The sequence below is a fragment of the Colossoma macropomum genome, unplaced genomic scaffold, assembly GCF_904425465.1.
Source record: "Colossoma macropomum unplaced genomic scaffold, Colossoma_macropomum, whole genome shotgun sequence".
In the NCBI taxonomy this organism is placed as follows: domain Eukaryota; kingdom Metazoa; phylum Chordata; class Actinopteri; order Characiformes; family Serrasalmidae; genus Colossoma; species Colossoma macropomum.
Genome location: NW_023494798.1, coordinates 35,465,949 through 35,492,944, shown reverse-complemented (window position 1 = coordinate 35,492,944; position 26,996 = coordinate 35,465,949). Strand labels below are relative to the sequence as shown.

Genomic DNA, 26,996 nt, shown 5'->3' with positions numbered 1-26,996 from the left:
CCGGAAGACCGAAGTGAGGGCTGTGTGCTGGTCCTGTCTGTGTTTATGTCCTGATTTTGTTCGTATTTATTAAATTTACATTTAAAGCCTGGTTTTAATCAGAGCCGCTGCTTGAACATGAACATCTGACCCGAAGGCCGGGATGGCGCGAGCGGCTGGAGAAATTATTCATTTGAACGTCGGAGGAAAAAGGCGAGTTCACACCTTCTTCACCGCCATCCCTCTGTTTTCCTGTCTGTCAGACTGTTTTCACTCCTTAACCGGCCTTTTTACCCTTTAACCACTTTAAAACGCGCAGTCTGCTCCTAAAGATGATTATCAGACCCACTGTGCGCAGAAATGCGAGTCTCAGGTCCGTTTTGATTCGATATTTGTCGGTATTGTCGATATTTTTAAGCTGCTACTGCGATACGATTAATCGATAACAATCAGAACTGCCGGTGTTCTAATAAATTGTCCTATCCATCGAGTGGTCCTACTGGGCATGCGCATATAGTTACTATAGCCTAGTAAATTAACGTTTTATTGTGTTTTCTGTGTCAGTTCAGTACAGATTCTGCTTAATATTAGCACTTATTCCCTGATTTAGATGATCAAAATATCCTAGTTATTCTTTTAACGCTGGCACCGTCTTCTATTAAGGTGTCAAATTATCCTGCCTATAGATTTCAGTGCTGGCAGCATTTTCTGACCGGGTCATTCAGGCCATCAAAATATCCTACCTACAGTTTTATGTAGAGTGCTACCTAAAAATATGCGGTCTGGTAGGACGTTTTGACAAGGCAGCGCAGTTCGTCAGAACACCGGGTTCCCAGATTAAAGGAGAATTCCACCAAACTTTCAAAATCCCTCTATAGTTCTGTGTTTGTATCTGTCATTCAGAGTTGAATAGCTCCACTCCAAAGTGTTTTGCTGCATCTCGTGTCTGATCTCACACATGCTCAGACTGAAAAATCTGACTACTGAGCTAAAATCCAGCCTCTTTATCAGATTTCTTTATCAGTTTTCTAAATCGGAGTACGGTGTTTACATGACCGTTTGAATAATCGGGTAACTGCAGAAATCCGATTGTGATCGGATTATTGAGTGCATGCGTACACACTCAGTGATTCCAGCGTTGGTGAGGACGTCCAGAAGGATTGTATGGTAAAATATGGTAAAAAAAAATCCACCACTGTGAACAGATCTGACTCTGTAAGTGTCTCTAAAACGGAGCGTTTCACACCAAACCGCTCTGAATGACTCTGTTTACATCTTAACCACTTAATTATGCAGGAATTTTGAAAATTCAGTGAAATACCCCTTCAAACCCTGATTGAATGTAAACTTTCAGATTAAGATGATTTTTTTTTTGTTGTGCAAAACATTTGTAATAATGCAGCGAAAAATATATGTAGAAGATCTATAGTAGGTGAACAATTATAAGGCCTATTAATTTATGTGGTGTTTTCATTATTTTTCTGTTGAGCCGCTAATTTATATTAAAGAATTTCATGTTCATTTAAATAAATGATGAGATGCAAATTATTATTATTTCATTTTCCTTCACAAGTAAATTAATTTAAATTGTTTTTTATGGTTACCTTAATAACAGCCGTCTGTGAAGTTATCGTTGTTAATAAATGAAGTAATAATAGAAACAAGCCCAGATGGTAATTATATAATAATAATATTAGCATCAGGAAAAATGGAGCTGTACACTCTTTAAAAAGATGGTTCTTCAAGGGTTCTTTAGTAAAGGGAATGGTTCTGTTTAGAACCATGAATTCTATGTAGAACATTTCATGCTTAAATTGTTCTTTGCATGGTGAAATGGTTCTTCACATTGATGGAGAATGTGTTGTATATGGTTCTATACGGCACCAAAAAGGGTTCTACACTCTTGAAAAAGATGGTTTAACAAGGGTTCTTTAGTAAAGAAATGGTTCTGTAATAAACCGTGAGCACTCAAAGAACCCATTGCATGATTAAAGGGTTCTTTAGATTGATGGAGAATGTGCTGTAGATAATTCTATATAGAACCTTTTTGAAAAAGGTTCTATATAGCTGCCAGAAAGGGTTCTGCTGTTTTACGATGTCAAGCTTGCATACATTAGAAAAACCCTTTTTATACAGAACCTATACAGAGCCGACACGTTCTCCATCAATCTGAAGAACGGTTTCACCATGGAAAGAGCCCTTTAATCATGCAAAGCGTTCTTTGAGTGTTCTAGACGGAACCATTTTCTTTAAAGAACCATCTTTTTTAAGTGTGTAGTTTCTCTAGCAGGACCAGTCCACCCTAAAGAGCTATAAATCACATTAATCTCATCTCATCAATCAACTCCTCAGGTTCAGCACCTCCAAGCAGACTCTGACATGGGTTCCAGACTCCTTTTTCTCAAGGTTGGTGCTTTTCTAATCATTAACCTCTTCACTCAGGGAAACGTGGTTCTTTACGTTCTTCACTTTACTCTTCTTATTAACTTACCTGATCTCTGAATGTCGTCACTGCATCTGTTCTTAAATGCTGTGAGGTTTCTATGATCTCTCCAGTGGTTACTGACATGTTTCTAGGCTGTTGCTATGGTATGCCAGGTGGTTGCTAGGGGGTTACTTTGGTATCTCAGGTGGTAACTAGAGGGTTGCTATAGTATCCCAGGTGGTCGCCAGGTGGGTTGCTTTGGTATCCCAGGTGCTTGCTACGGGGTTGCTTTGGTATCCCAGGCACTTGCTACGGGGTTGCTATGGAATCCCAGGTGGTTACTAGTGGGTTGCTATGGTATCCCAGGTGGTCGCTAGGGAGGTGCTGTGGTATCCCAGGCGGTCACTTGGGGGCGGGGTGCTATGGTATCCCAGGTGGTTCCTAGGGGTGGGAGCTATGATATCCCAGGTGGTTCCTAGGGAGGTGCTGTGGTATCCCAGGCGGTCACTTGGGGGGTGCTATGGTATCCCAGGTGGTTGCTAGGGGTGGGGGACTATGGTATCCCAGGTGGTTCCTAGGGGGGTGCTATGGTATGCCAGGTGGTCGCTAGGGGTGGGGTGCTATGGTATCCCAGGTGGTTGCTGCGGGGGGGTGCTGTGGTATCCCAGGTGGTTCCTAGGGGGTTGCTATGGTATCCCAGCTGGTTGCTGGGCAGTGTGAGGTGCTATGGTATCCCAGGTGGTCGCTAGGGGGTTGAGGATTATAGTTTTTAAATGAAAATGTCTAAATAACTGAAAGCAGATTTTTTTTTGTCTTGAACTAAATTCTTAAAAAGATGATACTTCAGTGGTTCTTTAGTAAAGAAAATTGTTCTATATAGAACCATGAATACTCAAAGAACACTTTGCATGATCAAAGGCTTCTTTGTATGGTGAGAGGGTTCTTCAGATTGATGGAGAACGTGCATGAACGTGCTGTAGACAGTTCTGTATAGAACCTGTTCGAAAAGGGTTCAATATAGCACCAAAAAGGGTTCTTCTATTGTTACAAGCCTGACATCGCAACAATAGCAGAACCTTTTTTGGTGCAAAATAGAACCCTTTTCAAAAGGGTTCTATATAGAATCACCTACAGCACATTCTCCATCAATCTGAAGAACCCTTTAATGGTGCAGAGAACCCTTTAATCATGCAAAGTTCTTTGAGTGTTCGTGGTTCTATACAGAACCATTTTCTTTACTAAAGTAAAAGGTTCTTTAGTAGCAGAAGCACCATCTAGTTTAAGTATGTGTAAATGTAGATGCTGGTCTCTCACCACTAGGGGGGGCTGAATGAAAAGACTACAAGTCTGGAGTCTATTAAACTGTACTGGTATGTGAAGTTATTACTTGTTGTTCTGCTGATCCTGAACACTTTTAAGTAACTTCTGCAGACATAATTTGTTTAATGTGCCTAAAAACTGACATTTTAACATTTCCTTTTTTGTTTAGTCTCTTGAGTGGACGGATATCCACGTTAAAAGATGAAACAGGAGCGGTGAGAGTGTTTCATTTCCTCTTTTCTCATATCTAGAACGTTGGTTTCGTTTTCATTGCACCTGTATTTTTAACTCAGTGTTGTTATTGTAATTTTCCTGCTGTATTTCTGCTTTTAGATCTTCATAGATCGAGATCCTTCTCTGTTTGCCCCCATTCTGAACTTTCTGCGCACTAAAGAACTGCATCCCAGGTAACTAACTGGACATATATTGTTACCTATTCCTGCTCATTTTTCATATTTTGACAGAATATGAAAGTACCAGCTGCTCTTTTCATTGTATTACCATTTCATGATGACCAAACCTATAGAAATGATTCAAAACTACTTGGAAAAACGTCTGGTTCCATTAACTCCCATTCAAAGTTAAGAAGGTTTTTTACTTCTCCTGTAAAGTAGAGGTTTTGTACCGATAGCGACAATATGTCATAATCATACAGAGGCATAATGTGCTTAAACACTATATGGACAAAAGTATTGGGACACCTACACCTTACCCTTACAGGAGCCTCTATGAATCCCATTCTAAATCCATAGGCATTAATATGGAGTTGGTCCCCCTTTGCAGCTCTAACAGCTTCCACTCTTCTGGGAATCTTTGCCCATTCATCCAGAAGAGCATTTGAGAGGTCAGACACTGATGTTGGGCGAGAGGGTCTGGCTCACAGTCTCTGTTCTAGTTCATCCCAAAGGTGTTTGAAGAGGTTGAGGTCAGGGCTCTGTGAGGGTCAGTCAAGTTCTTCCACACCAAACTCACCCAGTCAGGCCTTTATGGAGCTGCTTTGTGCACTGGGGCTCAGCCATGCTGGAACAGGAAAGGTTCTTCCCCAAACTGTTCCACAAAGTTGGAAGTGTACAATTGTCCAAAATGTCTTGGTGCTGAAGCATTAAGATTTCCCTTCACTGGAACTAAAGGTTCTAGATCAATCCCTGAAAAACAGCCCCATATCATCATCCCTCCTCCACCAAACTCTACAGCTGGCACAGTGCAGTCAGGCAGCTAACGTTCTCCTGGAACTCGCCAAACCCAGACTCGTCCATCAGACTGACAGATAGAGAAGCGTGATTGGTCACTCCACAGAACACGTTTCCACTGATCCGGAGTCCAGCGGCGGCGCTTTACTCCACTGAGCTCATCAGTACGACCCATTCTACTGCAGTGTTTGTCTGTCAGGACTGCAAGGCTGTGTGCTTAATTTGATCCACCTGTTATAAATGAGTGTGGCAGTTAGGAAGTTTGTCCCAGTACTTTGGTCTTTGTAGTCTACATGCTTTCATGTCAGTGTTCAAAGTAACCAGTACCTATTATTGTCTTTTCTGTACTGTAAAAAAATGTAAATAATAATGAATTATATTTCTGTAGCACTTTTTATAAACACTAGGTTAAAAGAAAAACATTTTTAATGTCTTCCTATTGATTCATCTCCTGAATGTTTACCTGATCAGACGTTTTTACACAGTTATGCTTGTAGACGTAGTTTTAATGATGCTGAGGATGAGTGTTGCGATCTGAGGTGAGAATCTGCTTGTTAAATATTTAATGACTGTAATAAATGTGTCTGCACTGTTGCAGGTCTATCGATGTGCATTTATTGATGCATGAAGCTGAGTTCTATGGAATCACTCCGTTAGGTAAGACTGGTTAGAAAGTTAGAGTGAGTTTACAGCAGTGTTGCACAGCACCGATACTGATCTTATTACACAAATCGGATATCAGCCAGACGCGTCTGATACTGTACACGGGAAAGTTCCTGCATGGGGCTTTTATTCTGACGCACAGCAGCACAGCCAGTTTATTTATTTATTTATTTATTTATTTCTCCCCAATTTAGTTGTCTTCAGTTACTCCCGCTCGTTAGGACTCCCGATATGTTTAATGAGGGTGCTTTATTTTGAAAATCTTCAAATTAAGCGTCAGCTAACAAGACGAACAGCGTGATTTATGCTGGCGAATAACAAACACATCTGCAGTTTTTAAGCTTCATGAGTTGCTCAGCAAAGTTTTGAGGGTTAAGCTCACCTTTTCTTTGAATGTTTAGATTTACAGCTTTATTATTGCACTGAAAAGTTTACACTGGAATTATAATCACTGTTTATTTTGCTGTAGCATTATCCAGAAGCATATTAATAATACATCACTCGTCTTTCATCCTTATTCATTTTCATTTTTACTACTATTTTGCTCTAGTTACAGCCTCGTTTTAGACCCAGTGTGGTATACAGAATTTGAATAAAATAATAAAAACTTCTCTTGTTTATAGCTTATGCTGTTGCCAGAGTCTGAATTTAGACTGTCTTCTGATCTTAAAACATTATTAGAAAGCACAATATTTACACATGTAGGCATAATTATAAAGCGACAAAATATGACCATATTCCACTTTGATTCAGGTGTAGCAGCAGCATTCAAACACAGCATGACCTGCCTCACCTTATTTATATCGTAAAACTGCAACACAGATCACATTTGGAGCATCCGGTTCCAGTCTGTCGTCCCTAATATTGCTTCAGTCTGAACTAACCTGCGCTGCATTTGTACACAGCAGACACAACGAAACACGTTAAACAAGGTCACTGTGGAGTCCAAACTACAAATAACCCGTCTACTTCACAGCATAACAGTTTCTCACTGTATACTTTGAAGTTTAACTACATTTAAGCAGTAGAACACAGAGGGAGTGTGTTGTCGTGAAATATCATCACAGCTGTGATTTGGTCACCGTAGATCATCACAGCCGTGATGTTATTGGTGATAACACACTCCTCGAGTGTTCTATTGCTTTAATACAACAGTTAAATAAATACAGTAATAAATTAATAAACTGGGCCGTGAACGCGGCGTTTAATATGTTTTAATGTTCGCAGTTCCTTCACCAAATTATAGTTCCTTAACGAGCAGCTTGTTGCTACGTCAGAGTAACGAGCTCCGCCCACTCACTGCACAGCCGGCAGTTCGTTCTCCAGCTCCTTACACTAAATTCCCAAACTGTCATCACCACTGAGCAGCTTTTCAGTCGGCAGCTGAGACAGAAGAACAGCTAAACAACCTGGAATCAGCCAGAAATGAACCCAACACCATTCGCCAAACGTGTAGTCTGATCTTCAGAGTCTGACCAAATCAGACTGAGCCATAAAACTGCCGCAATATCAAGTTCAGCTCAGTTTTGTCAGTTTTTTCCAGATCAGTATTAATGTTGTTTTGTTCCAGCCAGTCTGTAAAGCATCTTACAGCCCATTTAGTTGGCGAATGGTGTTGGGTTCATTTCTGGCTGATTCCAGGTTGTTCAGCTGTTCTTCTGTCTCAGCTGCCGACTGAAAAGCTGCTCAGTGGTGATGACCGTTTGGGAATTTAGTGTCGTTTCATCTTCAGAGTCTGACCAAATCGGCTGTCGGTCAAATGTGATCTTAAAAGTATCCGTTTTCTGTTTGTGGCAAAGTAAGAAGTAAAACGTTCAAACGTCTTGAGCGTCTCCTACAGCTGTCAAAGTCGTTGCTTAGCAACAGCGTCTCAGCGGAGTGATACAGTGTTTGTGAAAAACCTGTGATGTTATGGTGAAATAACAGCACAGTTAGAACGCCTCTCAACCAATCAGCTTGCATGGCCGGAACTTACTTACTCCACTTACTTAATTACTTACTTTATATCTTACTCCATATCTTAATTACTCCAAATATTAACTTTAAAATTGGCACCAATATTATCATTTTCAAAAGCCAGAAACTATGCAGTTGCCAATCCTGTATATATAATCTTGAAATTTCTGCTCAGTTGATTGGATTCTGTACTGAAAGTCCTGAGTGTTTACGAGTTTGTGTGTGTGTTTGTTTGTGTTTTCTCGTCAGTGCGTAAGCTGCAGCTGTGTGATGAATTAGACCGATCGTCATGCGGCACAGTGCTGTTTAATGGCTACCTGCCCCCTCCAGGTGAGCGGTCACTCTGTACAGGAGTTCACTGTCTACACGTAGACATTCTGTACACTGCTGTTCAAAAGATCAGAATCACTTATATACACCGAGCAGCAGCTTCACCTCCTTGTTTCTACACTCACTGTCCACTTTTTCAGCTCCACTGACCGTATAGTTTCACTCTGTAGTTCTACAGTTACAGGTGGACTGACAAGGTAGGCGTGTCTAATAGAGTGGACAGTGAGTGGACACAGTGTTTAAAAACTCCAGCAGCACTGCAGGCATTATGCAAGAGGAAAAAAAAAATTGAAATTGAGAACTGTTAATAAATTTGAAAATAATCGAGATTTTACTTTTTTGCAATATCACCCGGCCCTACCCCGAGACAAACACTTTGAGTATCGCTGCTTTAAACGGGTCTAATTTTGATTATTGATGTCTCAAAAATGGGGACAGATTTATTTTTGTTTTCTTGTTCTGTTTCCAGTAATAAGTAAACTGGTTTGTGTTTGAATAAGGTTTTCCTGTGTGTGTTTTAGTTTACCCAGTGAAGCGCAGGAACAGACACAGCGTGGCGGGGCCTCAGTTTATGGGTGGTCGAGCTGGGCCGTTAGAGAGAGCGCCCGTCAGACGCAGTAACACCATGCCACCCAACCTGGGCAACGCGGGCATTCTGGGTAAAACTGCTACAGAGGAGAGAGTGACAGGTACCAGATTATGTCTCTCAAATATTCCCTTCTACTGTATTGTTGCTGTCAGATCAAAACCTCCTTTAACATTCAAAAGCTTAGAATTATTTGACAGTTTTTATTTTATATGTTACAAAGTTTAAATATTACAAAATGTTCACCAGAATCATTTTTAGATGTTTTGTTCAAAATTTCAAGAATTCTGGGAACAAGAGCTATTTAAAGGATAAATAACATATCATAATTATATGTATACATTCTTTTTTTTTTTTACAAAACATATGTTGTCCATATCCTTCTTCTGGCTGCTAAATATTCTGTACTATCTTTTTTTTTCTTATTTCAGGTCACGGTGCAGATCCTGGAATGGTTCGGATCATATGTGGACACCACAACTGGATTGCTGTGGCCTACGCTCAGTTTGTGGTCTGTTACAGGTTAGTGTCGTCCTAATGGTTCTGTACTGCTAATAACCAGAGCTCTGCTCCCACATCGTGGGAAACTGAACTTTCACAGTTTTGATGTATGTTTCTATGTCACAATGGCCAGCACATTCAGATATATCCACCTGCTCAGTCTGCAGCAGTTGAGAGGTTGAAAATTGGTCATGTAGAAATGAATTCAGACCATGTTTAACCTTTACAGCAAATGTCACAAAGGAAAATAAAATACTAGAAACTGGGGGATATGTGGGAATGTAGGCTATCGGCCTGTTAATGACTGGATGCATAAAATCAGTTCAGAAATGTTTGTAGCTATTCACAGTAAGCACAGATATAATAGTCCAAATTTTTATCATCAGCGTTTACAGCTGTAAATTTGATTAAAAAGGATTTTAATGTTCATATGATCCACACAGTCACTCTGACAGACTGTAATACACTACAGGAAGTGTAGGGGGCGATATGGCTTCTACTGTTTCATTTAAAAAGCTCTATAGTGTTCATATGATCCACACAGTCACTCTGACAGACTGTAATACACTACAGGAAGTGTAGGGGGCGATATGGCTTCTACTGTTTCATTTAAAAAGCTCTATAATGTTCATATGATCCACACAGTCACTCTGACAGACTGTAATACACTACAGGAAGGTTAGGGGGCGATATGTCTGATTTAAAGTCCTTCTCTCTGTATTTCAGGGTGAAGGAGTCGACAGGCTGGCAGCAGGTGTTTACGAGTCCCAGGCTGGACTGGCTCATCGACAGGGTGGCACTCAATGCCAAGGTCATGGGTGGGTCTCTGGGAGACAACGACAAGATGGTTGCTGTGGCATCAGGAACCGAGATAATATTATGGGCTATCTGTCCTGACGGCAACGGCAATGAGATCGGTAATTATTGGTTTTAAGTTCTTCAGGTGCTGTCAGTTAACATTTTTACACACAAGCCGTATTCGGACGGCATTAACTGTACACGGGAAAGGAATATTACCACCCAGAGTCGTAACGGGGGTAATTTTCTCTTCACTCCTTAAATGGTCAGGGCCCACAGGCAAACCCAAAGTTTCATTACACACTTCTATAACCTAAGAATAGCTCAGCCAGTTTGCACTGAAGTCCCTGTAATTACTGAATAATAAGTCCTAGCATGTAATAAGCCTGGGATTTTAAGGGGTTAAAAGGTGCTCAGTGATTTTATTCCCCTTCAGATCTCTCATGTCGGTGTGTTTATATACTATATGGACAGAAGTATTGGGACACCCCTCCTTTGTACTGAGTTCAGGTGTTTCAGTCAGACCCATTACTAACGTGTATAAAATCAAGCACACAGCCGTGCAGACTTGATAGACCAACCCTGGCAGTAGAGGGTCGCGCTGAAGATCTCAGTGACTTTAAACATGGCACTGTTATGGGATGCCGCCTCTGCCACAAGTCAGTGTGTGAATTTTCTGCCCTGCTAGATCTGCCCCAGACCACTGTAAGTGCTGTTATTGTGAAATGGAGCAACAACAGCTCAGCCATGAAGTTGTAGACCACTCAAACTCACAGGGTGGGACAACCGAGTGCTGAAGCGCAGAGTGCCTATCCTCTGTTGAATCATCACTGAGTTCTGAATTGCCTCTAGAAGCAACATCAGCAAAAGAACTGAGCATTAGGAGCTTCATGAAATAGGTTTCCATGGCCCAGCAGCACACAAACCTAAGATCACTAAGCGCAATGCAAAGCGTCGGATGGAGTGGAGTAAAGCGCCGCCACTGGACTCTGGAGCAGTGGAAACATATTCTGTGGGGTGACCAATCAGCTTCCCTATCTGTTAGTCTGATGGACGAGTCTGGGTTTGGCGAGTGCCAGGAGAACGTTACCTGCCTGACTGCACTGTGCCAGCTGTAGAGTTTGGTGGAGGAGGGATGATGATATGGGGCTGTTTTTCAGGGGTTGATCTAGAACCCTTAGTTCCAGTGAAGGGAAATCTTAATGCTTCAGCACCAAGACATTCTGGACAATTCTATGCTTCCAACTTTATGGGAACAGTTTGGGGAAGAACCTTTCCTGTTCCAGCATGACTGAGCCCCAGTGCACAAAGCAGCTCCATAAAGGCCTGACTGGGTGAGTTTGGTGTGGAAGAACTTGACTGACCCTCACAGAGCCCTGACCTCAACCCCATCACACACCTTTGGGATGAACTAGAACGGAGATTGTGAGCCAGACCCTCTCGTCCAACATCAGTGTCTGACCTCACAGATGCTCTTCTGGATGAAGGGGCAGAAATTCCCACAGACTCTCCAACATCTTGTAGAAGCTTCCCAGGAGAGTGGAAGCTGTTAGAGCTGCAAAGGGGGACCGACTCCATATTAATGCCTATGGATTTAGAATGGGACTCATAGAGGCTCCTGTAGGCGTGATGTGTGTTGTGTTTGTCATTATAAATTTCGTGCCTCAGTCACATGCTTCATATCTTTTATTCCAAGATGCTAAAAATAACACTGATATTTAATGGTAGAATTAACTTTAATGTCAAGGATTATAACAAAAATAAGACAGGAAATGTGAATGAAGGCCGTGGTTTTTAAGTTGACCTGTTTATCGGTAAAGCTGTTCTGTAGACCACACAGTGCCGTAATAGCTGCTGCTGAGTGTGCAGTCCACTCTGTACAGTCTGTACTCTAAACAGTGCTGATAGACGAGCTCCGAGGATAACCCTAATCCCCACCCCCTCCTCTCTGCGTGCTGCAGGTGTGTTCAGCCTCAACGTTCCTGTAGAGGCTCTGTTCTTCGTGGGGAATCAGCTGATTGCCACCAGCCACACGGGGAAAGTGGGGGTGTGGAACGCTGTGACCAAACACTGGCAGGTCAGTTTACTCGCTTTCTTCAGCTCAGAATAAATAGCACATACTTAAAGGACCCAAATCATGGAAAAACAAAATGTATAGATTTTTTTTAATTAAGTTTGACTCTGTTTTAGTGTGTAAACATTGTTAGTCACTCCTCAGACCATATAAGGCCCATGTGTCAAACACAAGACAGTCCTCTCTGGCTTTCAAAAGTGTTTTAATTTTCTATTAATATTAGCCCGTTTCACAGTGTGCTGCACTACAGTCCCCAGCATGCACTGCAACGTTATGCGCACTCCCGACTCTCGTACTCCAACAGCAGTCTATGGGACAGTGGTTACACCTCAGTTCCACATAATTCTGCACAATTTCACATCAGTCATATCACCAAACTCACTAACTGCATTTCAGCTGCAGTTCAACCAACATAAACACTTAATATCAGCTCAGAAACTGAGCCAAAGTCTGAATGAACTTGCAGCAAAGAAAAGATGTTGGGTGTCTTGTTCAAATACATAGGTAGGTTTAAAGGACTGAGCTTCTGGGGACATTTAAATATTGAATATTTTAAGTGTCTGTTTAATATTTCAAGCTCTACTACAAGTGCCTGTATTTTACTACTGACATTTCTGTGTATTTTGAATAAACAGTGGTCAGTTTTGTAGCACAATATTGTTTAAAAATGAAATATTTTTTTTTCTCTGGCCCACAGATTTGCTGAGAGTTTTTAATGTGTCCCCTTTAGTGGTTGAGTTTGACCCCTGATATAAGGCAGCTAGGCTGCAAAAACAACCTGTTGTTTCTCTGATGTCATGAAAACCAACACATTTACACACATCTGCCTATTCAGCCTTCAGCATTTTAGCCCCGCCCACTCACACTGAAGTTATGTGGAGTGTTTCAGCCTGGATATCTTATTGAATGAGCCATGATACAAAGCAGCCAATTGGAGCAGAGCTCATTTACATATGTCAGTCATAAAGGCACATGAACAAAAACAGTCTGTTTAATTGTAACAGATAGACATAGGTTGGAAAATGATGTACAGATGGATTATGACTGTTTTTGGTATATAAACCACACAAATTTTTATTAGTAAAGATGTCAAAAAAAAGGCCAATCAGGAAAAAATACTGTATAATAAAAAACATATCACTGCTCTCGGAACTTTACAGGACAAGGAAAAACATTCTTAACTTTTAACAGAAGTCAATGGAGAAACATTTTATTATTAATTTTATTTTATTAATTTTGGAGCATTTCTGTTGGTCTGTTCATCATAAAATGTTAACACAACATAAAGGACAACTGCCTTTTTCAAATTATGTCAAAAAATGAAAAACGACAAAAATGGAGATGTGAGGTTTTGTCCTGACAGCAGCAATATACTGTGTATCAGCTGTGTGGCACTAGTTGATATTACCAAACATCGCAATATTTTAATAAGCGTCTGTTATGCTAATTATCATTCGTTCATTTTTATTTATTCATTCACTTTGTAGTCATTCTAATCTATGATACGTGGATGGGAGTATGCAAATTTACATTTACAGCATTCAGCAGACGCTCTTATCCAGAGCGACTTACAAAAAGTGCTTTGTCTATCCAGAGAAAGTATCTTTGCTAGCTACCAATAGGTTAGAGAGAAAGACAGTCCTGAGCTCAGATACTGCTAGAATCAGAAGGTCATTATAGACACCTAGAGAAAAAGGAACAGAGTTAAACACAGAGCAATGCAATACAACACAACACAACACAACACAATACAATACAATACAACACAACACAATACAACACAACACAACACAATACAACACAACACAACACAACACAACACAATACAATACAATACAACACAATACAATACAATACAATACAACACAATACAATACAACACAACACAACACAATACAATACAACACAATACAATACAATACAATACAGTACATAAGTGCAGTACAATACATTACAATCAATACTTAATTCAGTGCTCATTTAAATGCTGTATAAACAGATGTGTCTTCAGTCTGCGTTTGAAGCCAGCGAGAGACTCTGCTGTACGGACAGACAGAGAGACAGGCAGGCAGAGAGACAGACAAGTAAACAGATAGATAGATAGATAGATAGATAGATAGATGGATAGAGGAACAGACGGACAGACAAACAGAAAGACAGACGGACAGACACGAACAGAGACAGAGATAGGCAGACAGACCAACTGACCGACAGACCGACAGACTGACAGAGAGACAGACAGGCGTGGATAAAGACACAGACACACAGACAGAGACAGACAGGCAGACATACCGATCGACCGACCGACAGACAGACAGAAAGACAGACCTAGAGCTGGGCGATATGGCAAAATGTAATACCACAATACTTCAGGAAGTTTTTACAAAAAATGTCACAATATTTATTTTTCTGACATCTGATCATTTAGAACCAACAAAATAGCACCACATGTTTAAAATACCTTCAAAATCCATAAATTTGATGATTTATATTCCACATTTCACACACTGTACCGCACTAAATCCAATTAACCAGGACTAATTAAGAGACAGCCAATGAGACAGCAAATGAGACTCGGTACCTGAGATCTGCTCTCCAGTAGAGAGTAAAGTGGACGAGCTCGTCCAGAAGTGGTGCCAGTTTGGCAGCATTTTAGTTGAAAACCAAACGAACTGATAACCACTGGATGTGAACAGTGTTACATGATGTACTTGTTATTATTATGACTAATTAAGGAATGTTAGAGGCTTTTATTGTCGTCTAAGTGTGCTCTGTCACATAACGCTTACTTATGTATTATTCACTCTGTCCTCTGTTTACACACATCACAAAACATGCCTTCTCCCCTTTGATGTATCGTGTCTGTGCTGTGTGTAAATAAGTGCACTGTGTGTATTTATGTCTGTTTATTATGTGTACACAGGTGAGTGTTTCTGCAACTGTAGCGCCCAAATTACTCCTCAGTCTGTCTGTGTTGCTGTCTGTCTAACGGCCGGTTGGTCTATCTGGAGCTGGGCAGTATGACAGGATGTATCTTATATATGTTATGGAGTATATTCTGTACATCATCAGCACTAAAAATCACTTCCCAACTCTGTTTGATTAAAGAGAGCTTAATTAGTCCTGGTTAATTGGATTTAGTGCGGTACAGTGTGTGAAATGTGGAATATAAATCATCAAATTTATGGATTTTGAAGGTATTTTAAACATGTGGTGCTGTTTTGTGGGTTCTAAATGATCAGATGTCAGAAAAATAAATATTGTGACATTTTTTGTAAAAACTTCCTGAAGTATTGTGGTATTACATTTTGCCATATCGCCCAGCTCTAGGTCTGTCTTTCTGTCTGTCTGTCGGTTGATCGGTATGTCTGCCTGTCTGTCTCTGTCTGTCTGTGTGTCTGTGTCTTTATCCACGCCTGTCTGTCTCTCTGTCTGTCTGTCGGTCTGTCGGTCAGCTGGTCTGTCTGCCTATCTCTGTCTCTGTTCGTGTCTGTCCGTCTGTCTTTCTGTTTGTCTGTCTGTCTGTTCCTCTATCTATCTATCTATCTATCTATCTATCTATCTGTTTACTTGTCTGTCTGTCTGTCTGTCTGTCTGCCTTTCTCTCTGCCTGCCTGTCTCTCTGTCTGTCTGTTTTTCTGTTTGCCTGTCCGTCTGTCCGTCTGTCTGTGTCTTTATCCACGCCTGTCTGTCTGTCTGTCTGTCGGTCAGTTGGTCTGTCTGCCTATCTCTGTTCGTGTCTGTCCGTCTGTCTTTCTGTTTGTCTGTCTGTCTGTTCCTCTATCTGTCTAACTGTCTGTCTATCTGTCTATCTATCTATCTATCTATCTATCTATTCATCTGTCTATCTGTTTCCCTGTCTCTCTGTCTGCCTGTCTGTTTTTCTGTTTGCCTGTCCGTCTGTCTGTGTCCTTATCCGCGCCTGTCTATCTCTCTTTCTGTCTGTCCATCCGTTCGTCCATCCGTCTGTCTCTCTGTCTGTCTGTCGGTCAATTGGTAATTGATCTGTCTGCCTATCTCTGTCTCTGTTCGTGTCTGTCCATCTGTCTTTCCTCTATCTATCTATCTATCTATCTATCTATCTATCTATCTATCAATCTGTCTATCTATTTATCTATCTATCCATCTGTTCATCTGTCTGTCTGCCTGCCTATCTCTCTGTCTGTCTGTCTCTCCATCTGCCTGCCTATCTCTCTGTCTGCCTGTCTCTCCGTCTGCCTGCCTATCTGCCTGTCTGTCTGTCTGTTTCTCTATCTAGCTGTAATAAGTTCAATTTATGTTGCGCCTTTCAAACCCAAGGACGCTTATCTGTCTGTCTGTCTATCTGTCTGCCTGTCTGTTCTGTTGTTTACTGACGGACACACCAGTAACAGTAAATCACAGTCTTTAACTGATCTGATTTAGGTTCAAAATAGACGTTCATAATATCTTTATTTTGTTTAATAAAGTCTTCCTGCTCTCTCTGCAGAATCAGGATGTGGTTCCCATTAACAGCTACGACACCGCCGGCTCCTTCCTCATCCTCGGCTGCAACAATGGATCTATTTATTACATAGGTCAGTACTGCTGCAGCACTGAGTGGCCACTTTATAAGAAGCTCCTACCTTGTACTCACACTCACTGGCCATTTTATTGGAAACACCCACTTTATAGGTGTAGAGTTACAGACTGAAGTCCATCTGTTGCTGTACAGTTTATCAGCCCCTCTATACCCTGTTCACCACTGGTCACATTTTTACATCTGATATCTGATAAGTTAGAACAGACCAAGTGGTGCCACATTGTAAAAATACCATCAAAACCTATGAACACTGTGGCCTGTATTGAACATTTCACTCACTGCGCTGCAGTAAACCCAGTTAAATGCTGGTGGATGTGTATTTGTGAGGTTGTGTGTGAGGGTTTATGTGTATATGTGTGGTTATGTGCGTTTGCAGACGTGCAGAAGTTTCCACTGCGAATGAAGGATAACGATCTGCTGGTGACGGAACTGTACAGAGATCCGAGCGAGGACGCCATCACGGCCCTCAGCGTCTACCTCACACCCAAAACAAGTACGAAACGCACACGCCAGTCACACACTGACCTCTCACACACAGTACTGTAGCAGTGCTATTAAAAAAACCCACACACACCAGTACTAAAGCAGTCCTGCATAATAATTCCTCACACGTACGCCGATCAGCTCTAACATTAAAACCTCACTCACTGTCCACTTTATCAGCTCTACTGACCATATAGTTTCACTTGTAGTTCTACAGTTACAGACTGTAGTCCGTCTATTTCTCTGCATACTTTGTTACCCTGTTCTTCAGTGGTCAGGACCCCCACAGTGTTTAAAAACTCCAGCAGCACTGCTGTGTCTGATCCGCTCGTACCAGCACAACACACACTAACACACCACAATCTTGCCTGGTAGCCCCATGTACGTTTATGACTGTAGTTTGATTGTACAGATCTTTGCATTGTTGTTTGGATTATGTTTCCTGTAATGAAATATCAAAGATAAATGAATTCGTTTGTGCGGTCTGTAACATCAAATAATCAAACCTGATATGACGGAGCTCACAGAAGCAGCCTGATTATCAGACATGTCAGGAAGTGACTTCCTGTGTTCTGAGTGTGGACATGCTGATAGATTTTGTGTGTGTGTGTGTGTGTGTGTGTGTGTGTGTGTGTGTGTGTGTGTGTGACAGGTGACAGTGGGAACTGGATTGAGATAGCATACGGCACCAGTTCGGGTACAGTGCGCGTGATTGTGCAGCACCCAGAGACGGTGGGCTCCGGACCCCAGCTCTTCCAGACCTTCTCTGTCCACCGCAGCCCTGTTACTAAAATCATGCTGTCAGAGAAACACCTCATCTCAGGTGCAGTAGCTCATTTGTACGTTTTTTTTCCTTTCCACATTGAAAGCTTGGGGTCACCTAGTGCATTTCGGTCTTTTCGAGGCATAATAAAAGGCATCAGTTGCGTTAGCAAAGGCTTTATTTATGCTAGCTAGTAAAAGGGGCATTGATAACAGGCTTGCAAAATAAGCATCATGATATAACCAGTATAACCAGTATAACAGTAAACTATTTCGCAAGCCTGTGTTGTCCAGCTATTATGAACTGACGTGTAGTTTCACATGCATGTGTGACAGTAATATTAAAATGAAATGTAAACATTTAAGACAATAAATAAACTTTTACTCCTGAAGTGAGAGAGCAGTCAGAGCGCGGCGCAGGAGGGAGAAGAAGAAGGAGAGACAGTACAACATGGAGGGAAAGAGAAAGAGCATCAGAAAGATTACTGAAATTCATTAGAATTAATACAAATTTCTGTAGTGTTAATTTGTTGTTTATTTCTCATCGATGGCTTTAGTGTTACATGACTTATTAAGTGTTACATGACTTAATCTATTTAGTGTCTTATAGGCCTTTCACCAGATGCACAGTTGTGCCCCTATGACTGATTGGTAAGCGGAGGGGTACGGCTGTTCCCCGTACAACAAGTGGTCTAGAAACGCTTTATATTTATATATATAACATTTTATATATATTACATAATGGTACATAGCTGCCTGTCTTACACTAATTAAACATTGTGTAAATTAATAGTTTGGCAAAAAATCTGTTTTACAGTTTTACTCTTATCATAAATGTCAATCAGCCAAGATGTGTTTAGTGTCCTGTGAGTACATCCCCAAAACTTCCCTCAACCCACTCCAACTGCATCCAGGTCTTCATTAAGGGGGTCCAGACTTGTAAATGTGGTTTAGGACACAGTATGACTTACTCTGCACGTGATGAACAGAACTGTAGCTGAACGCTGTGGGCAGACACGTAAGACCAGGGTTTGTTAACCAGTGGGCCGTGAATCACCCTGTAGTGGACTGCGGGTCTGTACTCTGTTGAGGCAGTAGTTTGTCGTGGGCCAGTAACGTCACTTTAAGTTGTAAAAATCGAAGTGGAAAAAGGATTAAGAATCAAAGAATCAAATGTTTTCAAATTATAACGTACAAACGTACTAATAAAAATGTTGCAGTAGACTAAATAAACGTCATCGGCTGCGTCATCCAGACAGTTAGAGAGCCAGAGATGGCGAAGTTTCTCAGGGCGCTTTCACACCTGCCTTGTTTGGTGCGGACATATCGGACATTTTCTTTAGTTCGGCCCGTTTTCACGTGTGTGAACACTCCACCCATATTCAGGTCTGAAACAAACAGCTGCAAAAAAGAAGGGAATTCATCAATCAAGCTTACTTTCCTTTTCTTCTTGCAGCACATCAGCGCTGTACTGTCAGTAAAATCCGCCTGTTTTAAAGTCCGACTCTTACAGAGTCTCATTTGCTCTCGTATTGTTCCTGCTGCATTAACTGCTGTAAATTAAAATAATCTAAATAGATGCGTTTGATTAAAAAAAAAACCTTAATAGACCTTATAAGCAATTATAACAAATAAATGAAAAGGACAGTGACCTGTTCCTTGCCAGATATTGAGCCCACATTCATCTGCACTATTAAAGCTCAGATTTTGCTGGTTGCTGATCTTTGTTTTCTCCATCGGTCAGCATTAAACCTGTCAGATATTCATATTTATCTGATAGAACCAGCCACTGTTGCCCTTTTATTTATGTTTATTAATGGTTTTTAAAATGGTAATTCATAATAAACTCATTTCAGACCATTCATGATCGTGTATAAGGGTAGTCTTATTGTGATATGGTAACAAATTTGGAAACCATTCCTTTAATTTAATATCAACAGTAAAAAATCACAGGAAAGCAAGGTGTCCCCAAACTTTTGACAGACAGGGTACACATGCATTTATTTACATGCGTCAGACTAATGACTCACAAACTCCTGCATGTTTGTTTGAAGCTCGCACGCTCATCGGAAACTCAAAGTGTATCTCGTCATTAAATCTGCTACACTTGTTCTGACGCCGGTGTGGTATTTATAAAACACGGGCCCGTAGGTGACGCGAGGGCTCATTGGGTTGACTCTATTTTGGGTGTGCAGTGTGTGCAGACAACAACCACGTCCGCACCTGGACCGTCACGCGTTTCCGAGGCATGATCTCCACCCAGCCCGGCTCCACCCCCCTCACCTCCTTCAAGATCCTCTCGCTGGACGACATCGACGGACACGGAGGCTGCGCTGCTGGCACTGAGATCGGTAAGCAGGCTGGAATACGGCGCATTTCCATGGAAACGGCTGTGTGTACCAGGTTCTCTTGCAGAACCTCAAAGTGAAAGTTTGATGAAAAAACTGACATACCAATTTAACCCCCCACCACCACCCACACTCCCACCACCACCCACACCCCACCACCCACACTCCCACCACCCCACCCACCCACCCCACCCACACCCCACCACCACCCACACCCCACCACTACCAGTTTTGGCCCTGAAGCTGTGAACTCAATGTAGCTAAGAAGTAATGTAGCTTACCAGTTATTATGGTGCTAATTAGATGTGTAAATCATCACACACTCGACTCAAACTGTGTAGAGTTGTCAAGTTGGGTTGCAACGATACACAAATTTCACGATACAATATGTAATTTGCAATAAGATTTAGTTTTTGCACATATCCAATTCATACACATTTAGACATGTCCAATTTTATATGTTTTTAAATATATTAATACACGTTGTTATTCTATATGCATTTATATATTTCCGTTTTCATATGCATTTTACTTTATTTATAAGTGTCCAATTTATATATATTTATGAGCACATTTAAATACGTTTTTAAAATGCATTCATTTCCGTGTCTCTCTCAGGTCCTTACGGAGAGCGTGATGAGCAGCAGGTGTTTATCCAGCGTGTGGTTCCTGACACAGATAAACTCTACGTGCGACTCTCCTCCAACGGCAAGAGGTGAGACACGTTCACTCAGCAGATTCCACACTGACCTATTACAGCTTCCTGTCCTGCTTTCAGTTCAGTTTAAGTAGGTAAAACATGTTCACACGTTCAAAATACATTCACAAGCACAGTGCCCTCCATAAAGCGTCTCCAAAGCTGACCAAAAGCCTAGAATCAGGACTAGACGCTGAAAACTCTCTAGTATCTGCACTAGCGAAGCAATTAAACACACCTGAGTCATCATAAGCACATTGGCCCAGTCATTATGGTGCCTTGAAATGGGGTGGGTTGCGTAGGTATGGAAAACGCTATAATTTCTGCACTGTAAAACTAAAATGTATTCCAGTACACTTCACTTTGATTTAAAATGGAGTACAGAGGTAAATTAAAATAATATGCCTTCGTCCCAAACGTCCTGGAGGGCACATATCTAATATACCCGGACCCTCTCCCCCTCTGCTGGCAGGGTATGTGAGGTGCGCTCGGTGGACGGCACCTCCATCACTGCGTTCGTGGTCCACGAGTGTGAGGGGTCCAGCCGCATCGGCTCCCGGCCGCGCAGATACCTCTTCAGTGGCCATGGCAACGGCAGCATCCAGATGTGGGACCTCACCACGGCGATGGAGATTGCTGGGAAAGTGGACATCAAAGGTGAGGGGCAACTGTTATAAAAGGCCGAAAACATGGAAAACTGAATTTTCTGATACTGTGTAAACACTGTTAAATTTCAAAGGTCCCCAGTCCAGAAAGCCCTATATGGGATCCAAGCTGTCAGAACCGTCAGCGTGATCGTGATTCACAACCGTAACTATGTTTTACAAATGAAATTTTACAAAAAAATATTTTTACAGACATTGCCGTTTAACTCCACCCATTACGTCTAAAGTAGTTTGGCCCCGCCCACTAGGCCTACAGCCGTTTAACCCTGCCTGTTCAGCATTCAGCAGTTAAGACCTGCCCAAAATTTTAGTGTTGCGCCGATACCAATATGGTCATGGCAGAATCTGTAACGGTAGCGTTTGGTGTGAAAAACACACTAACAGAGCTGCTTACATGAACGGCTGAGCCGCTTCTTTCAGTACCATTCGTCTGCCCCTGTGTGGTCACTCACAGTGAGTTAATGTTACTGAGGGAATGGAAGGAGCTGCCGGACTCTCCACGTAATGATAGCCTTAGCCTGGATTTAGCCTTCAGCATAGCAGCCCGCTACCCGTGCCTGTGCGCCCACTATCCCCACCTCTGTCGGTCAGCTGTATCCCTCAGCGGTGGGGTCTTGCGGCTCGTCGCTTCAACCAAGCCAGAAAAAACACTGCAATACTTAGACAGCGTGAACGATGGTGATGTTTACCGAAGTATAATAATAAATAATAATAAAAAAAGTTTTTCTAAAGCATCTAATAAATATAATCCAACTTTTATTCATGCTGAGTGTGATTTGTGATGCAGAACATAGTTTTTACCAAAATAAAATGTTTTAAAAATGTAAAACATTTATAACAGAGTTATAGATTTTTTGGACTAATGTGTATATGTATGTATGTGTGGTAGCTCTGGGAGGTCCTACAGAAGAGGAGTTGTTGGAGCTGTTGGATCAGTGTGACTTGGCATTGACCAGAACACCAGACATGAGTCCAGCTGCTTCGCTGACGCACTCCACCCGCAACTCCACCTGCAGGTAAACACTCACATAACGCTAAACCAGCGTTTAACAGTGAGCACAGAGCCGAGAGGGAGGATCGGGCTGCTGAGCGCTGCGTGTTACAGCAATGTGAATTCACAGCACTGAACACTGAACACCTCTGCATGTTTAATGCACTGTTACTGCTTATTTGCTGAGTTTAACATATAAGGCGGGGAGGGGTGTTACCAAATATTTTAATAGTGACTGTTTCGGTGGTGAAAATTACTACTAGCAAACACAGCTTTGATCATCTGTACACAAAACATCATAACATTTTTATTAAAATACAGTTAATTGCAGAAAATACAGTGGAATCTAACTGCTCACCATGTGGCCATGAGGGACAGGGATTCAGTGTCACTTCCTTCTCTAAAATGCAGGGGCGTGGCTAGAACAAGACCCCGCCCACAGACTACAACTTTGCGTTTCAGTAGTGACATGAAAACATGGGGCAGCAGTTTTGCAATTTTTTTTTTTTATTTAAAAATGAAACCTCAAATCTAAATATTTCCGTAATTTTTCCATAATTTTAAAAGAAATCAAACAAAAAAATTGCAAGTAATATTATAATATACAAGTGTAAATTTAGAGGTTAGAGTACAATAAGTGCCCTATAAATGATGATTTTGTATACATATGGACTATAACTATCTCTATTAGTGCCTTCAGTTCAATACATCGGAACATAATCCTTGTAAATATCTAAGATCTGAATACTTTATTGTTTATTTATTTTTTATGTTTGTTTGTTTCTCACTGTTGTACTAATTTTGTAGAATGGTTCATATGATTTTTTGCCATTCTTCCTACTATGTTACTGATTATTTATCACGTTTCTCTCTGTGTTTCTCTGCGACTCCAGTCTGCAGTCCCAGCTGAGTGAGAGCAGCCGTGGTGGTGTGAGTTCTGCTCGCCCTGCGATCCCCCACACAGGAAGTCTTCCCCGTCAGGTCCCTTTTCTTCCTTTCGGCAGGCCGCGGGACCTGCCGCCTCACCTGGGCCTCAGCCAGTGCTCCCTGGCCAGCAGCGCCAGCGGCAGCGGGAGTCCACACCCGGGCAGGGCCGTCCAGGAGCGGGACAAAGAGCGAGACGCTCTCCGCAGAGGCAGCTTCGTGGAGCGCTGCCAGGAGAGAGCCAAAAACTCAGACTTGGCAGGTGCAGAGGGAGGTAGGCGGAGCTTAGCTGTGTGTAGTGAGCTGGAGGCACGTTTGGGCTTCAGAGCGCACACATCAGCATCTTTATCAGCATCATCATCAGCTAGAAGACCTGCAGTGCCAAGCCCCGCCCCCTCGCCGGTCAGTCCTGTGCGGTCGCAAATGCCAGTGTCTCCGAGGCGAGGCCCGACGTCACCAGTTAATGAAGTCACACCTCCTGAGGCGGGACCTAAACCTGAAAGCCCCGCCTCCCCACCACCCACCAGCCCTAAGCCACATATGAACGAGACCAGCTTCTGATTGGCTGCTTTGGAAATGCTGCAGCACGATTGGCATCAAGTGACGAGTTAGTGGAGTCGGCGCACAGTGGGCGGGGCCTAAATCAGCCTATCCCGGCTCCCCAACCCTAAACTGCAAATAAACAAGACCAGCTTTGGATTGGCTGCTTTGAAGCACTGCTGAATGATTTACATTATCTGTAATGATTGTCAGTGACCGATTAGCGAAGCCAAGAGGCGGGGCCTACACCAAAGCTCCGCCTACCAACCAGCCCTAAACCACATGTACCTGAGACCAGCTTCTAATTAGCTGCTGTGAGTTACTGCTGAATGATTAGCATCATCTGTGGATGAGTGTCAGTGTGTTAATTACTGATTAATGAAGCCACGCCCTGGAGGTGGTGCCTGTACAAAAGCTCCACCTCTCCACAAGCCTTGACTTGTATATTATTGAGGCAAGCTTCTGATTGGCTGCTTTGGAAGTTGTGCTGCATGATTTACATATATCTGTGGAGCATGGTCAGTGATTGAATAATGAAGCCACGCCCAAGAGGCGGGGTCTGCAGCAAAAAAAAACCCGCTCCCTTCCTGCTTTGAACCACAGATAAAAGAGCTTCTGTTTGGTTGCTTATAAAGCAGTCCAGCATTTTTGACATTGTTTGTGGATTACTGTCTGTGACTGACTAAGCCACGCCCCAGGGGCAGGGCCAAAGCTCAAAAGCCCCGCCTGCACGCCACTCACCAGCCCTAAGTCAAATATGAACGAGCTTTTGATTGGCTGCTGTGGTGGTGCTGCAACATGATAGACGTTGTCACTGGATGATTGTCAAGTCACTGGTTAGTGAAGCCACGCCCTGAGGAGGGGGAAGCTCCGCCTCCCTATCAGTCCTAAACTACATATAAATAAGATCAGCTTCTGATTGGCTGCTTTGAAAGCAGTGCAGCATTGTCTCTAGATTAGTGTCAGTGGCTGATTAAGCCACACCCTAGGGGCAGGATCTATACCCCAAAGCCCCGCCTCCTCTCCACCCACCAGCCCCTAAGCAACATATGAACGAGGACCTGCCTCTGATTGGCTGCTCTGGAAGTGCTGCATCATGATGAATATTGTCACTGGATGATTGTCAATCACTGGATAGCAAAGCCACGCCCTGAGGTGGGGGAAGCTCCGCCTCTCCTCAGCTATAAACTATACATGAACGAGACTAGCTTCTGATTGCCCGCTTTACAAGTACTGCAGCATGATTGACATTGTTACTGGATGATTATTGGTCCGTGATTCGTGAAGCCACACCCCCAAGGCAGGGCCTGGAGTGAAGCTCCGCCCACACCCCCACCCTGAACTGCATATAATTTAGGTCTACTTCTGATTAACATTATCACTGGATGATTGTCAGGATGAGTAAATCCACGCCCTGAGGCGGGTTCTACGTTGAAGCCCCGCCTCCCAATCCTTTCTAAACTATTTATGAACAGGCCCAGCTTCTGATTGGCTGCTTTGGAAATGAAGAATGATGGACGTGGTCATAAATAGTCCAGAAAACATTAACAGCATTAACTACTGTTGGCCACGTTATCAGTGTTTTTAATGGGCATCAGTGGAAAGTAGCAGCGTTTAATCTGGATACCTTTATTGAAACTGCATTTAAAAAAACTTCAATTATGTCTTCCAGGACTCAGAATGATTGATGCTCAGTATTGCAGTGTATCCCTCTAACGTTGCATGTGTGATGATGTAATGAAGGATTCATTGCCTCATTTGATGCATGAGTGAAACCATGAGTTTGCGTTTCCATTTCAGCCACGATTCGACTTAAATCTCAGAATCATCATCTCAGAAAAGCCTAACAGGCTCTTCTTGCATGTATTTACAGAAATGACTGCTCTGTAAAGCGAAGACAGATATATAACGTACATAATCATGTTACACAATAAGGAAAGGTGTTGCATTAAAGGGGAATTCCACCAATCTGAAAAAATCTCAAAATTTTTGCATAATTCCAGCGTTGTGATGTAAACAAAGCCATTCAGAGTGGTTTCATGTAAATTGGCTTGTCTTAGAGAAAATTACAGACAGTGGTAAGGAACCCTTTTGTGCGCCATATAGAACCCTCTATATAGAACCGTCTATAGCACATTCATGCACGTTTCCCATCAATCTGTAGAACCCTTTCATGATGCGCAGAACCCTTAATCGTGCAGATGGTTCTTGGAGTGTTCATCGTTCCACATAGAACCATTTTCTTTACCAAAGAACCCTTGAAGAACCGTCTTTTTAAAGGTGAACCATTCAAATGTTTCATATTAATAATTGTTATTCGCAGCAATTTATACACTGCAGAATGAAGTGTTCTAAGCTACACTCCTAAACAGATGGTTCTTTAGTAAATTGAATGGTTCTGTTTAGAACCATAAGTTCTGTATAGAACCATTTCATGCTCGTCACTATATACTATGGCTTTTGAATGAATAATGACCTGTGCATAATTATAAAGCGCCTATATTACATATTAACAGTTATAAAAACGTTATAAACAACATTTAAAACACTGAACACTCTGAATCTCTCTGATTACATCACTCACTGAATTAAGGAGGAATTTTAGAAAATTAGTGGGATTCCCCTTTAATTTACATCACTGTCGACTGCGCTGAATGCTTTTGCAAACTTCTGTTGTTCATTGTTATTAATTTCATTGTTATTTTAATTTTATTAGGATAAATCTGAGGGACGCGGCTTTACTGTAGAAATGTCATCCCTTTCAGTTTTGAGCGCCGCGGCTGTGGAAGTTTGGAGAATTGTGTTCATTTTGTAACCACAATAGTTTTCAATGTGTATTAAATATTTGATATATGGAGTTTTTCATACGTCAATGCAAACAAAATCAGTGTGATGTTCAGCTTTTCTTCATTTTGATACATTTTTTGGGCTAATATATGAAATATGTAAGTTCATTGTCTTATTCTTTATAAGAATCATACTCTTTACTATAAACATCATTTTAAATGCCGCCACTGAGTGCTTTGAGTAAAGTGATATTTTAGTTTATTCTTTGTTATAAATAACTTATAAGACACTTGTAATCTAGAAAATTCTCCCAGGTGATCCTGGAATAACATAAACAGACAGTGTTTTAAATGCTGATATAACTGCTAATAATTATTATTAGTGCTTTATCATGTTCAGATCACCATCCGTTTAAA

At 41.8% G+C, this 26,996-nt stretch overlaps 1 protein-coding gene across 1 annotated transcript; it reads left to right on the top strand.

Moving 5' to 3' along the window:
- On the top strand, positions 1-26,760 carry shkbp1 (SH3KBP1 binding protein 1). The gene is made up of 18 exons (XM_036585064.1): positions 1-192; positions 2,332-2,385; positions 3,894-3,939; positions 4,058-4,131; positions 5,513-5,571; positions 7,783-7,863; positions 8,385-8,552; positions 8,881-8,971; positions 9,677-9,867; positions 11,710-11,825; positions 16,291-16,378; positions 16,760-16,876; positions 17,519-17,689; positions 19,824-19,979; positions 20,595-20,691; positions 21,146-21,330; positions 22,228-22,354; positions 23,223-26,760. Exons 1-18 carry the CDS (start codon positions 143-145, stop codon positions 23,812-23,814), a joined length of 2,463 nt encoding a protein of 820 aa, XP_036440957.1. The 5' UTR covers positions 1-142; the 3' UTR covers positions 23,815-26,760.
- Positions 26,761-26,996: the final 236 nt, after the last annotated feature.